This window comes from Melopsittacus undulatus, chromosome 10 (assembly GCF_012275295.1).
Source record: "Melopsittacus undulatus isolate bMelUnd1 chromosome 10, bMelUnd1.mat.Z, whole genome shotgun sequence".
In the NCBI taxonomy this organism is placed as follows: domain Eukaryota; kingdom Metazoa; phylum Chordata; class Aves; order Psittaciformes; family Psittaculidae; genus Melopsittacus; species Melopsittacus undulatus.
In genome coordinates this window covers 17,148,527-17,162,303 of record NC_047536.1, presented here as the reverse complement: position 1 = coordinate 17,162,303, position 13,777 = coordinate 17,148,527, and the positions used below count along the sequence as shown (strand labels likewise).

The window sequence follows — 13,777 nt, the reverse complement described above, 5'->3', positions numbered from 1 at the left end:
TTCATCCTGCTTAGCAAGGCAAGGACTTTTGGGGGGTATTTTAGATGCTCAACTATCCTCTCTTTTTCTTTCTGCTACTCAAGAGGACATTTTTAGTGTCACGATTTAGCCTCTAGCTCCACGTACCCCTGCAGAGTTGCTTCCAAGTTGCTTCCAAGAGGCTGTGTTGAGGTTTAGTTCAGGGTGAGTCTCTAAGGTGGTTTTCTTCCTTCTACAGCCAAAAAAGCAAAGGGCAACATTTTGCTTTTAATGGTATAAAATGTTTATTGTGGAGTGACTGTGTACCTGTGTGTCTTAATACCTGCGTGCTTCACTGACTATCAGATTTCCATGTAAAGCAGAACTGTACTTTTCTGCTGAGTTTAATTCACTGATACGGTACAGAAACTCCCCTAATATCCATTTTAATGGTCCAGTGAAATTTTGTTAGCAAAATACCTAATGAATGCTGCGATTCAATCAGGGCAATCTAGAGTGTAATGTGTGGAGCAGTGCCAGCATTATATCAATCATTAAACATCAAAACATGAAACGAAGAAAATCCCTAATCATCATCTAACTTCAGGAGTTCCTGTGAATGGCTGGGGCTGAAGCCAGGCGTAGGCAGCCTATGATGGGGAGAAGATGGTGGGATAGATCACCAGCTCCATTCCCTGGGCTTCACCTGTTGCGTTTTTGGATTACATAGATGCTGTAGCATGGGGAGGGGCTTGTTTGTGTGCTCTGGAGTCCCCCCAGGCCCTTGCAAGTCCTAGGGTGGGAGCAGTTACTTATTAAAGGGGTGCTTCAAATGAAACAAAGGAATACTCATTGCAGGGACATTTTCTGTAGGCAGTTTAGTTTTCTGCTCCAGCTCCCTTTGCAGTGTGAGCTGGGGACTGTACTTTCTTTTCTGTCTCTTTTTGCCCTGGGAACTCTTGTAACAGATGGGTCAGAAGGTGCCCTTGTGCTCTCAAAGCCCTGATTTTATGAGGATAAACGGTTTAGTGGTTTGGGGGTTGTTTTGAGTTTTTTAAACAAAGTCTCTTGAGAGTCTTCCTAATGAGAAGCAAATCCAGCTAGCAAAGACTTTGCATTTGCTTTTGAAAAGATTGAATTGGAGGGAAAGCTCTGGTTTTGGCCATGGGTCTGCTCTGCTGGGAGAGGTTATCTGCAGAGAACAAAACCAGAAGTAATTGGTCCTGAAATACGGACACATTTAAAATGCACTGCAGGTTCCCTGGGAGGTTGGAGAGTGAGCTGAAAGAGTAATGCAGAAGAATACAGAATTATAATATTCCTGACTGTATATATAAAGAGATATATAGAGACATAAATAGATATGTAAGACTGTGAGATTTCATGGTGGGGTTTTATTGGCACTGGGCTGACTTTGTGCCTATCTGCTGCTTTAGGATCAGATTAGGTATTTGCTTTCACTCAAAACCTGAAAATGGATAAGCTGAGTGGACACAGATGTCCCAGCCCTGACCTCTGCAAGCCTGGTTTGCAGTTTATAGTCACTTAAATAAGAATGAAGCCACAGAATTCTCTGTCACATAGAAATATTGTTATTAAATGGATACTGTCTTGGATGGATGAAAGCCTTGGGGAATGCTGCAGATCAGCTCTGTGGAGCTCCTATAAGGCTTCTGGGGAGCACCCAAGGGGCCCTACCAGTGTGTGCCCATCACTGCACACTGCTGCATCCTGGCTGCTGAGGAAGGAGCCCATTCAAGCATCCCTGTCTGCTGCTTCACCAGCAGTTCATGTCATCACCCAGCAAACCCAGCACAGGCTTCTCAGCTGGCAGCTGTGGCCAGGCACAGCCGGGGTGAGAGAAGGGAGCAGAGGGGGAGCTGTGGGTCAGTGAGTGATGCTCAGCTGGAAGCTTCCTAGGGCCACTGCTCCCCCCTCCAGTGATGCACCCCCAGATCCACTCCCATAGCGCTGGGATGGACAGATGGAAGCTGGAGCTCAGCTGTGCCCAGTGCTGCCTTCTCTGGCCTGCAGAGAGATGGCCTGTTTGGAGCTGCTGGATGCTTGCTTGGAGCCTTAGAGCCAGCCTGTTTCTAAAGACAGCTTTGCAGAAGACCGTTAGGTGCAAATATTAAGCATGGCAAGGTGAGAAATGGGTTATTTGCAGGGCACTGGGCATGCACGATGTGTGTTGTAAGTTTGAGAGTATTTTGGTCTCCCAGGTCTGTCCTGCAGACGATTGCCTAACTCTGAGTTCCTTTCTTTATTAAACCAATGTATTTTAAGCCTGAAGCATTGTGTTATCTCCCGAGAAAAAGTAAGCTGAGTCTTTTTTTAATATAGTTATAGCTATAGGAGTTTTCATCCTGCAGTGCTTGAGTCTGGGGATATTTTAAGAGCTCTGTTATCTTGTGCTGGGAGGGAATACAATAAATATGTAGATAGGGAGTGCTGCTGCTTTGAAAGGTAACGGGCCTGTGCTGAACTGACACGAGCTGGAAGAATTTGTTCAGCCTAATTAAGAGCAAAATCACTTCTGTGCCCAACCTTGCTTGTAGAGATGGGAACCAGTTCCCTCCCTGTTTATCCTCTGATGCCCTTCGTGGCTTTTCAGAGAGCCCTGGCTGAGGGTTTTTGTGAGGACACAGATCCGCATCCACGTGTCTTTGCAGACCGGCATTACTGGAAATTCATGGAAAAGTGTTACACCCATCCCGGGCTTTGTCTGGGGCTGTTGGAGCTGTCACCGGAACCGGTCACGATCGATCAGCTTTTAAATTTCATGAAATTTTAATTAAAGAATGGAAAGCCTCTGAAGACATCACAGGACAAGAGCAGTGGAAACAAATACAATTTCACTTCCAACCATTAGCTAGAAAAGCAGTAAATGGTTGACTGCACATCACCATTGCAGTTCTAATGAAAAGCACAGCTCTTGGCTTCGGCGGGCAGGTCATTAGTGACGGAATAATCAGTGACATTTCCCTTCTAAATCTGACACAAACGAAGTGCAGTGCTCTGGAAAAAGCCATTAAGTGCAAAGCCTTGCCTTTACTCTGCTCCCAGGTATTGCAGGACGAGATCTACTGGCAGCCTTTAGCTGTGATTTGCTTTGATAGCATCCATGGGATAGTAACCCCCTGGTATGCTGAGAGCCAAATGCTTCCAGCCTTGCTCAGGCATGATTCCTGCTGCCATCATGTCTTGCAAAGGCAGAAAGTGAGACTTGTTCCTTGCTGCTGTTCACAGATGCAGCCGGTAAAAGATACAAGTAGGAAAACCTATAATCTAGAGTACTACTGGGAAGCTGAAAGGTTTATTCTTATGTCTGCAAGGTGCCAGCAGGTAAAACTCTAGCTCATCATGGAGTCAATTTAAAGCCTGACGTCCCTCTGTGAATTCCCGTGGCAGCTCCCAGAGCGGGGTGTTAACCTGTTTATGTGCACATTCTTCAAGGTTTTCTCAATGGGAGTGGAAAGCAAGCAGCACCACACAGGAAAAAGGAAGGACTGGCCCTGTTTGTGTCTGTATCTTAACCTTCCGTGAAGAACGTGTTGTCAGATGGACGGAGCCATCAAACGGGTGTGACTTCCTCTGCTCACTCCCCACCTGCCACTGGCTTTGAAAATAACACTGAAAAGTTAACAGGAGCCAGGTGGCCTTGGGGGGGTCCCTGGTGTTGGAGTAGGGAATCTTTAGGAAGGGTTTTTTTAGGGGGAAGAGAACCCATAGGGGAAACTTTTCCTAGGCAAAAGCATGACTGGGAAGCACTGTTGTCTTGGAAACTCGCTGCTTTGGAGCTGCGTATGTCTGATCTTCAAAATTCCTTTTTCTTTATGGACTCCAAAATAGAAACAGTCAGTGTGTCTTTTTTCAATGGCTCTGATTTATATTTAGCCGTGTTGGGAAGTTCCAGTGCAGTGGTTTTGGTCATTAGCTCTCCTGCTTGTGGGCTCTCTCATTAGCCCTCCTGTAGACCCTGGGCTAAAGGTCTACTAGTCAGTGGATAAATCTGTTCTGGGTATAGTCCTGTGAGTTAAAGCCTTACTAAAAACACATGAGTGACCACAGATAAAAGTAGATTTTCTTAATGAGTAGTTTCATTAATAATGGGTTAAAAAACAGCCCAGGAAAGTTCATTAGTGGCTAACTGATTCCACTCCCAGCTATTGTGTAGTTAGTTCCAGCTGAAAGCTCTTAATAGTTTTATTGCTTAAAAAAGGCATGTTGATAAGATGTTGGTTTAAAGAAAAAGCTTTGTTACCCTATCAAAAGTTTATTTTTATATATTGTACATGTGATGTTATATATAATGTGGCTTATATATATATGTTATATATGCATTTTATATATATATGTGATGTTATATATATGTGTGTTATACATCCTTAATGTGTATATCCAGACACTTGGATTTATATAAGCATTCAGGCAGCTATTTCCTGATGTTCTTTATCCTGCCATGTTTCAGAAAGGTTAGATTCCAAAAGTCCCTTTTGGCTGTTAGAACTTGGGACTCTGTTCCAAAGCTGGAGGAGGTTCTGCCTCCTCCCTGCCCTCATGTCCCTGCAGAGCTGCATCCCTCTTCCCACTGTCTTGCTTTCCATCACTCATGCTCATCCATGAGATGCCCTGTGCCATCTGTAGAAGACCGTCAAGATGCTGTCCAGGGGTTCTCCGGAATTACCCACCTGAACACTCTTTGACTTGTGCTCTTAAAACTCTTTCCTTTGTGTGCCATAAGGAATCCAAAGCAAGGCGATTAAAAATATTGATGTTCCTTGGGTTTGTCTTTGACAGGCCATCACCACCAGTGCTTTCAGTTCTCTTTTCACTTGACTGATTCGCTGCTGCTCACTCCTGCAGGCACCGTCTCACACCCCCAAACTTCCAGGGGGAGATGCAGAATATTGCTTGTAAAATCAATGCCAGCAGCTGACTCCTCTTTCTGAGTATATAGTGAAGAACTGACTACCATGCAACTTACTCTTTGCTGTGTGCTTTGATCACAGACAACCAGATTGCTTTTCTATGTGACCTGGAAACCAAAGTTTAACAAGAAAAGCAGGAATAGCTTTTTAATTGTAGTTCTGCAACTTAAACTGCCCTCTCTCCACCCCTCTCTCCAACCAGCATGCTGGACCACAACTCCCTGAATCCACATGGATTGTGGAGGCAGGGGATGTACGAGTGATGAGCATTGCTTTTGTGGCCCGGAACCCTTTGGAGCACAGACGAGACAGCATCTCTCTCAATTCCCATCCACAGGTGACGTTGTGGACATCTACCAGCGGGAGTTTCTCGCCCTCCGGGACCGGCTGCACGCAGCCGAGCAGGAGAGCCTGAAGCGCTCAAAGGAGCTCAACCTGGTCCTGGAGGAGATCAAGAGGGCAATCTCGGAGAAGCAGGCGCTGCGGGATATAAACCGGACCTGGAGCAGCTTATCTGGTGAATAAACAGAGCTGTTGAGGATCTCGGGCTGTGTGGAAGTTGTTGCTAATGAGGAGGTAGAGAGGTGTGTGTGTGTGTGCGCAGGGCTGCCAACAGGACCTGCTCTTCTCTCCCCCAGCACCAGCAAATTGTGGAGTTCAGAGGGACTTGGGAACACGTAAACTCCTGTTTAATTAGAGGTGCCCAGGCATCGTTCAACGCTGAGATTTGCCTCTGCCGAGGATTTGTCCATTTGCTTGCTTACAAGCTTTTTATTTCCCTTGCAAGTCATACATGCCTTTTCCTATGGCTGTATTGAATCCATATGGAAAATGGGTATCCAGAGAGAGGGTGGGGAAAGGAGTTAGGCTGGCTGAGCACCCCTTGCCCATTTATTTGTTCTTTTTTCTTTAAGTTGCACAGTTAAAGAAAATTGGATCCCTACAGAGAGATCTGATTTGACCTTCATTTTATCTTCATTCTCCCCCCTACTTCCCAAATATTTTGGGATTTCTTTAAGGCCCTCCTGGCTCCTGCTGAACTTTAATTGGGTTTGTGGTAGCATGTTAAAGGTTGGCCTGATTTTGTATAACCCAGCAGTAGTCTCAGGTGGCCAGGCTGCCCCAAAAAGGCTTTTTGCCTTGCAGTCTCTTCCTACCTACCGTGCCTTGCAATTGATTCCCTTTTCCTTTTTAAGACGAAACCAAGTTAAAACTGTGGAATATCACCAACAAGAATGTGCTGCACCTTCCCACCATCTTTCATCATTTGCCACATTTGCTGTCAAAGGAGAACAGTCTGCAGCCAGCCGTGCATGTGGGACAGGGGCGCACTGGAGGTAAATGGGAATTAGTGCTGCTTCTAGTGCTCTTCCTCACCTTGGTGCCTGTCCCTCCCCTTTCCTCCGCTCCTGGATGTGGTATGGATCTGAGCAGGGCTGGAGGAACGGCTGCATGCATCATGCAAGCTTCCTTGGTGATACGTGGGGTGGGTAAGCCATGTCACATCTGCGAGTCTATGGGGTAGTGCTGTGTCTGCTCTGGACTGGCACTGAAACGTTCTCGATGCTTCTGCCAGATATTTTTTGCTGCTTTCCATCTCCAGAGTGCTCTAGGCTTTGCCTGGAAGGTGGTCAGATGAAAGCATAGTTTGCAGGGAATTTCATGGAGATTTTCAAGTTATCATAGGCGACAGATTCCATCTGAAATAGGACTTTGGTTACTAGACAGTTCCTCCCTGCTCCCAAATCCCTACCCAAAGCCAAAGACGTGACTTATACTGAGGTGCTTCTGGCCATGGAAGGGATTTGGGGAACAAAAGTGATGTCGAAGCTACAATTCACAGGCTGAAAAGGCCCCTGAGAGAGGGAGGGTTTGGGGATGTTTCCTTGGACACCAGACTTCAGGGAGAAAATAAGGAGTCTGTCTGACTGCCCTGCCAGAGGTGCCCTGCCAGCCTGGCACACTGGGGTGCTGCTGGTTGGTACTGGGCTGGGGGACAGGAGTATGGGAACACTACTTAGCCCAGGAACCCACCAGCCTGCTCATCACTGCTGGTGTTTAATGATGGAGCACGGCACCAAGCAGGTGTCATAGGAGCAAAGAGCCTTGTCCCAGCACACCCCCTCTCTAAAATCTCTCTGTGGCCCCGGGCAGTGTCCGTCGTGATGGGAATCCCCAGCGTGAAGCGGGAGGTGCATTCCTACCTCACTGACACCCTCAACTCCCTCATCTCAGAGCTCACTCAGCAGGAGAAGGAGGACTCCGTCATCGTTGTCCTCATTGCTGAGGTAAGACAGCTTTGCTGTTTACCCCATTTCCCTGGCCCCCATCCCACTGTCTGCCAAACTCAGTGCCAAACAGGATGGCTGCTCGCCTGCAGGTCGGCTCTGCTGCTTGCTGGGGCAGATAAGCCTGGCCTTGGGCTGCTGCCTGACCAGCATTATTACGTGCATCCTGCCCAAAATGAAACACTTTGGGCCATAATGGGTCAGCATGTGAGCAGGCAGACACGTACTGTTAGCAACTGCTGGTGTAGCACATGTGTTTTTCTTTTCCATCTAAACCGGAATGGCTTTTGAGTGGTTATTCCCAAAACGTGCTGGAGCAGCCCTGTGGCCATGTCTAGGGGAGCTCTCAGACCTGCTCCTGAAGCAGTTTTGTTTCTCTGTGTACCTGTGAGACAGCATTAACGCCCTTTCAGAACCTAAAAGTCCACTGGTTTGGGGCTGGGATTAATATGCCTCTTCATACTGGTATCTAGAGCCCAGAATCAGTTGCTGAATCCAAGGGCTAAAAAGCCTTGATGCATTAATCCACAAGAGCTGCTTTTATGTACGAGTTTAGATGGTTATTTTTCTCCATGGCTTTCCCCTCAGGATTATTTTCTTGAGCCTGAAGTGCATTTGTCTTAATTTCCAGAAATCGGGTGAGAAAGATAAACCTCAGTTTATCAGCATGTTACTGGGAGCGAAACAGAGATAAATGCCTGGGTTTCCTGCTTATTTACCCGTAATGTGATGTTTTGAGTAGCATTTGGCCTTCAGATCTCTGGCTGGTATTTTGTACAAGGAGAAGGTGTGCACAGATGGGTGCAACCTTAAGTGCCTGGATGAGGTTGAGTCCTGGCCATCATTTCCCTTTGAGCCAGGACAGGTTTGATGGCTATTTTCAGAGCAGGGGAGTTAAAGCATGAGATGTTTTAAGCAACTTGACTAAAACCATGCCCTGTTTTGGATGGCAGTAATGTTTTTTGTGGTTGACTTGGAAATGAGGTGCACACTGTGATGGCAGCTCCTGACTTCCCTATGTACTTGTGATGAGGGAAGTGAATAATGGATACATTAATTCTGGTACCATGAAGTGCAGGAGCACACGTGCCATATCCCAGTAACAGCGATGGTAGATCTTGCAGATCACCACCACCATTGCTGTTGTCTCTTGCCAAGCTTGCTCTCATAGCTACACAACATCCTTTTTCAAAGCTTTGACCATGGCCGTGCCCACTGTGCCTCTTCCCAAAGCGTTTCTTGGTGTACCTGCACTTGGCATTGCTTGTTAGAGTTCCTCAAGCACAGGATAAAGAGTAAACAGTGGAGAGGGTGGTATGAACCTGGTGTGGACACTGAATAATTTGGAGACTCAGGACAACAAGTGGAGCAGGCAAATGTCCTTTTGGGGATGGGGCTTCCCATTTCCGACCCATTTCTAACCACCACAAGTTTCAACCACAGTGGCTGGGCTGCCTGGGAGAGCTTGGCTGGTGGAGGGAAGCCCTGCAGTGAGCTGGACAGCTTGGCTGTCACCAGCACGTGATAACCATCTCAGTGGCAGCGGGTGCTTGGAGCAGAGCCGTGTGTTTGCTCCCCAAGCCAGGAGCATCTTGTCTTTGTTTTTCCTGTTGCTGTTTTCTTGGCAGCACTGGGGTAAGAAATCAACCCAGCACTGGGAGCCTGAGCCCTGTTTGGGAAAGGGACCTTTTTCCTCTCGAGAAAACCCTCCCTTGTCACCATTCCAGTGTGGAAACCCTGTCCTCAGCTTCACACATATATCCCCAGCATCTCACTTCTCACCTCTGCCTGGTGCCAAGCACAGCAGCAGCTGGTCCCAGCTTCTGTGATGCTGTGTCTGCAGATCCACCCAAGACATGAAGTCCCATGATCCATACAGCAGCTCAAAACAATGCCACCAGCAGGACGCAGGAACAGTTTTTACTCCTGGGTCTCCTGCCCTTTGTTCTTGGATCTTGTTTTCCCAGTCACTGTGCAGATGGTTTCTGTCCAGTGCCTGTCCCTATATTTGCGCTCAATCTTGCCTGCAGATAGCAGCGCACGGCACTGATGGCCTTTGCCTCCCAACTGTTAACGGGTTGCCAGGTTGATTGTGGGAAGAAACAGTTTTTCTAGGAAGAAAAGCATCAAAATGAACCTGAAATGAAGAATGCACACTTATAAATAGACCCCTCAAAAGGAGTGGGGATCCTTTTCTGCCAAGAGTATTTGCTTGGATGAAAGCCAGCATCTATAGAGAAAATAAATAGTCCAGGAGTTAACACTTTGTGCAATCGCTTGTTGCTGGCCAGAGCAGAAGTTACAGGAGAGAACACGTGGGGAAGGTGTGCAGGGTCTTGAGTCCTCTGGTGCGTGATGCCTTTCGTTAACACTGGCTATAAAGGAGGGCTCCTAAAAGTCCACCAGCACAGGGAGAGTGATTAAATGGGATAAAGGGAGACATGGAGGTGGTACAGAGATGCTGGCAGTACCCCTGGAGTGTGTTGGAGGGGATTTCTGAGCCATGAGGAGCACAGGCTGAGGCTGAAGGGTCTAACACTGCTTGTCTTCTGTTTTCAGACGGATCCACAGTACACAGCCGGAGTGGCAGAAAACATCAAAAACTTGTAAGCAGTTCCAAATGACTACAGCTTACGGTCTGTGCCTGCCATGAGGCCAGGAAACGGCTTCTTTCAGGAGAAAATACACACTTTGCTGCTTCCCTTTTGGGTTTTTTTTGCTGTTTTCTTCTGTTCTTAGACTCTAAGCTCTCTTTGCTATTGCTGCTTCTTTCTGCTTGTTCTAAAATGCCTCCCGTGTGTAGCTTCCAGGAGGCTGCTTTGTGCTGGCAGGATGTACCACACGCAGTAATGCTGTTTCATTTTGTGCTCTGTCCTGTGGGGTTGTGAGAGGATGGATTGATTTAGGTTTCCAGCAATCCTGGCACTTGTTTCTGTGTCTAGTACAGCCCTCTACCTGCTCTGCAGAGTCAGAGCAACTGGGCAGTGTGGGAATCACACCCGAATGCTCCTGCCTTCTTGTGCTTTAAAATCCACGATCCATTTTTCTTCCCGCTCCAGCCTGTTTGTTTTTCCCTTGTTTCAGGCGCTAGTTACATTAGTCTCTCACACTAGCTGCTATTTATGTCCCGGAGTCTTAGTGGCTTTTGCAGCTTCATCTGTGGCTGTTTAAGCAAAAGCCAGTGATGGATTTTTAACCATGAGCTGGTCCAGGCATTAACAGCATCAGAGCTCGGAGGTGAAAGAAAAGGGTGGTGAGAGAAGAGGCTGTTACTCCCATCCAGCTCCTGCGATGCTTGCATGTTCCCAAAAGACCACAGTCACTGTAAGGAGGAGATGCAAAAGGGCAGCACATCCTCCCAGCGCTCTGTATCCCAAGCGGACGATGGGAGAGGGGCTGGGGCGTGCGTGGGGAGGGTTGTGTTCCCGGGCACTTGCAGAAGAGCTGAAACAGAGCCCTCCATCTTGCTGTGCAGGAGCTGGCAGAGCTCCCCTCCTTCTGCTTGCTGGCAGGAGGACGCACTTATCAGGGGATAATGGACTGATTGTCCGATGGATCCTGATGAAATTACTGGGTGCTGCTGCAGAGAGCGCCTCTGCGTAGAAGGCCTGAAACTTTAATTGACTTAATGGTCTGATTTCTTGCCATCCTCCTCTCCAGCACCTCCTGCCCCTCTCTCATTCACTGAAGCAAGTTCTCTTCCAAACTGGATTGAGGTGGTGTGGGGCCAGGGCAGGCTGGGCTTGGACTGCAGGAGGGAGAACGCAGTGGCTGCTTTAGTGCAGGTTTCAGTGCAGCTCAGTGAGAAGTGTCTGTTCCACTGCTGCCTGGGGAAGGGGAGATTTGATAATGTCAGCTGAAAATCTTGCCAGTCCCAAAGAGGGAATAAGAGAGGGGAAAAATAAGGGAGAAGTTTTTGGCAGTCTCACTGCTTTGTCTCCCTCTACCCCATCTCCTGTCCCCCAGGCTCTGCACAAACAAAGGAAATCAGCCTTGCACCAAATGTTCTCAAAAAGGCAGTGTAAAAATAACTGGTTTTCCTGCTTATCTCTCGCAGTCACAATAATCTCTGCTGTTGCTTGCCAGGCTCTTGTAGGTACCCATTTTTCAGATGGGTGACATTTTCTTTCTGTTTGAGTTTGACTCTTAAAAGGGTTTTTAACCACGCTATAGGGAAAAGAGATGCTGATTTCATCAGCATAAGGGAACCAGGTAGAATTCCTGCTGCTTTTCCTAGCTACAGCCCAGCAGTGGTTTAAGTAACTTATCAGAAATGCGTAACAATCTCTAAATGTCAGGAATGCCAGCAAGTCCTTTCTTTGATGAGACAGTCCATTTAATCCTGTAGGAAGTTCACGGTCCTCTTGGCTGGTCTTAAGAGCTGCATGTGGGAGAAGAGGGATGCTGGGAGGGAGCATACAAACATGGGGTTATTGGACACCATGGAAGGAGAGAGCAGCTGTACAGCTCCGTGGCAGTCCCTGCTGATGTCCTTCAATGAGGCCTTGAGGTGCTGTAGCTGCTGGGGAGGTTTTCTCTTGGAGGCTGTGTTTTTTGTTTGGCTCTGCAGCTCGGTGTTTACCCAGGGATTTGGTCTGTGAAATGATGTGTCAGACATGGTGTTTGTTTACTGCTGCTTTTCTCCTTCAGATTCCCAAAGGAAATACATTCAGGTCTCCTGGAGGTAATTTCCCCATCTCCGCATTTCTATCCTGATTTCTCCCATCTGCGGGAATCCTTTGGGGACCCCAAGGAAAGAGTCAGGTGAGAATCAATGAGCTTAAAAACAAGCAAGGCCTGAATTAAGTAACTGCAGCATCTCCCCCACTGACTCCAGCAGGGAAAGCTCTTCTGCAGGGTCAGACGAGGCCCTAAACTTGCTTTATCCAAGGAAGTAGTGCAGGGTGTGAAGTGACACCAGCTTTGCAGGACTTGCCTTGTGCTGTGGTTATTTTAACCCAGATGATGAGGGATTTTGGAAGTCCCTTAGTTACTTGGAAGTAGCTCTTAGCTGACCAGTTTGAGACCAAAAGGGAGAGGCTGTATGCCATCCCATGCTCCAAGAGCTGTGTCACCTTCCCAGCTTAAACCAAGCCTCAGCCGGCTCCCCAGAACAGAACAGCTCAGTGTTCCAGGAGAGATTGGCACTCCCATTGTGTTTGTCTCTTGCAGGTGGAGGACAAAGCAGAACCTCGACTACTGCTTTTTAATGATGTATGCCCAGTCCAAAGGCATATATTATGTGCAGGTGAGTTTGGTGCTGGGGGTGGAGGGGAGGTGGGTGCACCTGTGAATTCACTGTGGCTTGTACCCAGCTGAGAGAGGGCAAAGTGCATGTCCAGTTGTGTGATGCAGCAGAGTGGGAGCGGGTTGTAATCAGGTAGATTCAAAAGCTGTTTGTAACCAAGGGAGGGCAGGTCCTTGATTCGTTTATTTGTTAAATTGGGTGACAAAAAACTGCTTGGAGCATCTTCTGCAACCTAGGTCTATGCCAAAGCTTTCCTCTGGTCTATGGCATGATTGCTCTGCACTGGGAGGCTCTTACTGGAACCTGGATGGGTCATTGGCACTGAGTGTCTTTTCCTCTTGCAGCTGGAGGATGATATTGTGGCCAAACCAAACTATCTCAGCACGATGAAGAACTTTGCCTTGCAGCAGCCCTCTGAGGAGTGGATGATCCTGGAGTTTTCTCAGCTGGGGTTTATTGGTAACATTCTTCCCTGCTCACCCCAGTCCCATCAGGCACGGGCACATGTAACTGCTGGCTCTTGCAAGCACTTATGCTCATGGTATAAAAAGAGTTGTCCCACAAGACAGTGAAATACTTGGACTTGATCCCTCCCTATTTTTGCAATGACCCTTGTGTCTGCACACAGCAGGTACTGCTGACACTCGCTTTTAATAAACATAAACCTGGTCATTGGCCCAGCCAGCAGTCAAACAGCTTAGATGTGACCAGTAGCTTTTAGGCTGGATGGGATCTGGAGTTGCCTAAGAGTGTGCAAAAGGAAGTTTACATCAGCACAGAACTATTTTGGGAACAGCAGTACATGGCTGCAGTAGCAGCTTGCTCTGTTATTTTGGATACTGGTTTGACTGGCTTAAAACCTTCAGTTTTCAGGGCAGGAAATGGCCTGTCCGGCAGCTGGCTGAACATTATTCATCCTCATTTCTCACTACTGAATAGATGAGTTTTAGACCTTTTGATTCTGTTGTGACCTGTGAAACTCTAATGCTTTCTAATTCTTCAATGAGTATTAAATTCAGAACTGTATTAGCGATGCCAGTGGTGCTGGTACATAAACCAGAGCTGCATGCTGTTTCCTTTACGTAGAGAGATGGGCACATCTGGCCTCACAGCCCAGTCTCCCAAGCTTTTTTCTTCCCAGCTCTGATTCTTGACATTTTATACCATAATTGCTCTCTCTTTTTCTTTCTTTGTAGGAAAAATGTTCAAGTCTCTGGATCTGAGCTTGATCGTGGAGTTCATCCTGATGTTCTATAAGGACAAACCCATTGACTGGCTGCTGGATCACATCCTCTGGGTGAAAGTCTGCAACCCTGAGAAAGATGCAGTAAGTAAACAGCCTCAGTTGAGGT

General features: G+C 47.5%; 1 protein-coding gene across 1 annotated transcript in view; it reads left to right on the top strand.

Annotated features, from left to right (window-relative positions):
• Positions 1–13,777, top strand: part of MGAT4B (alpha-1,3-mannosyl-glycoprotein 4-beta-N-acetylglucosaminyltransferase B) — a 49,577-nt gene that overhangs the window by 28,712 nt on the left and 7,088 nt on the right. Inside the window, exons 2-9 of the mRNA XM_034066929.1 lie at positions 5,227–5,406; positions 6,086–6,226; positions 7,044–7,177; positions 9,737–9,783; positions 11,828–11,941; positions 12,350–12,425; positions 12,770–12,884; positions 13,622–13,752. Coding sequence (XP_033922820.1) covers positions 5,227–5,406; positions 6,086–6,226; positions 7,044–7,177; positions 9,737–9,783; positions 11,828–11,941; positions 12,350–12,425; positions 12,770–12,884; positions 13,622–13,752 — 938 coding nt within the window. The remainder of the gene's footprint in view (positions 1–5,226; positions 5,407–6,085; positions 6,227–7,043; positions 7,178–9,736; positions 9,784–11,827; positions 11,942–12,349; positions 12,426–12,769; positions 12,885–13,621; positions 13,753–13,777) is intronic.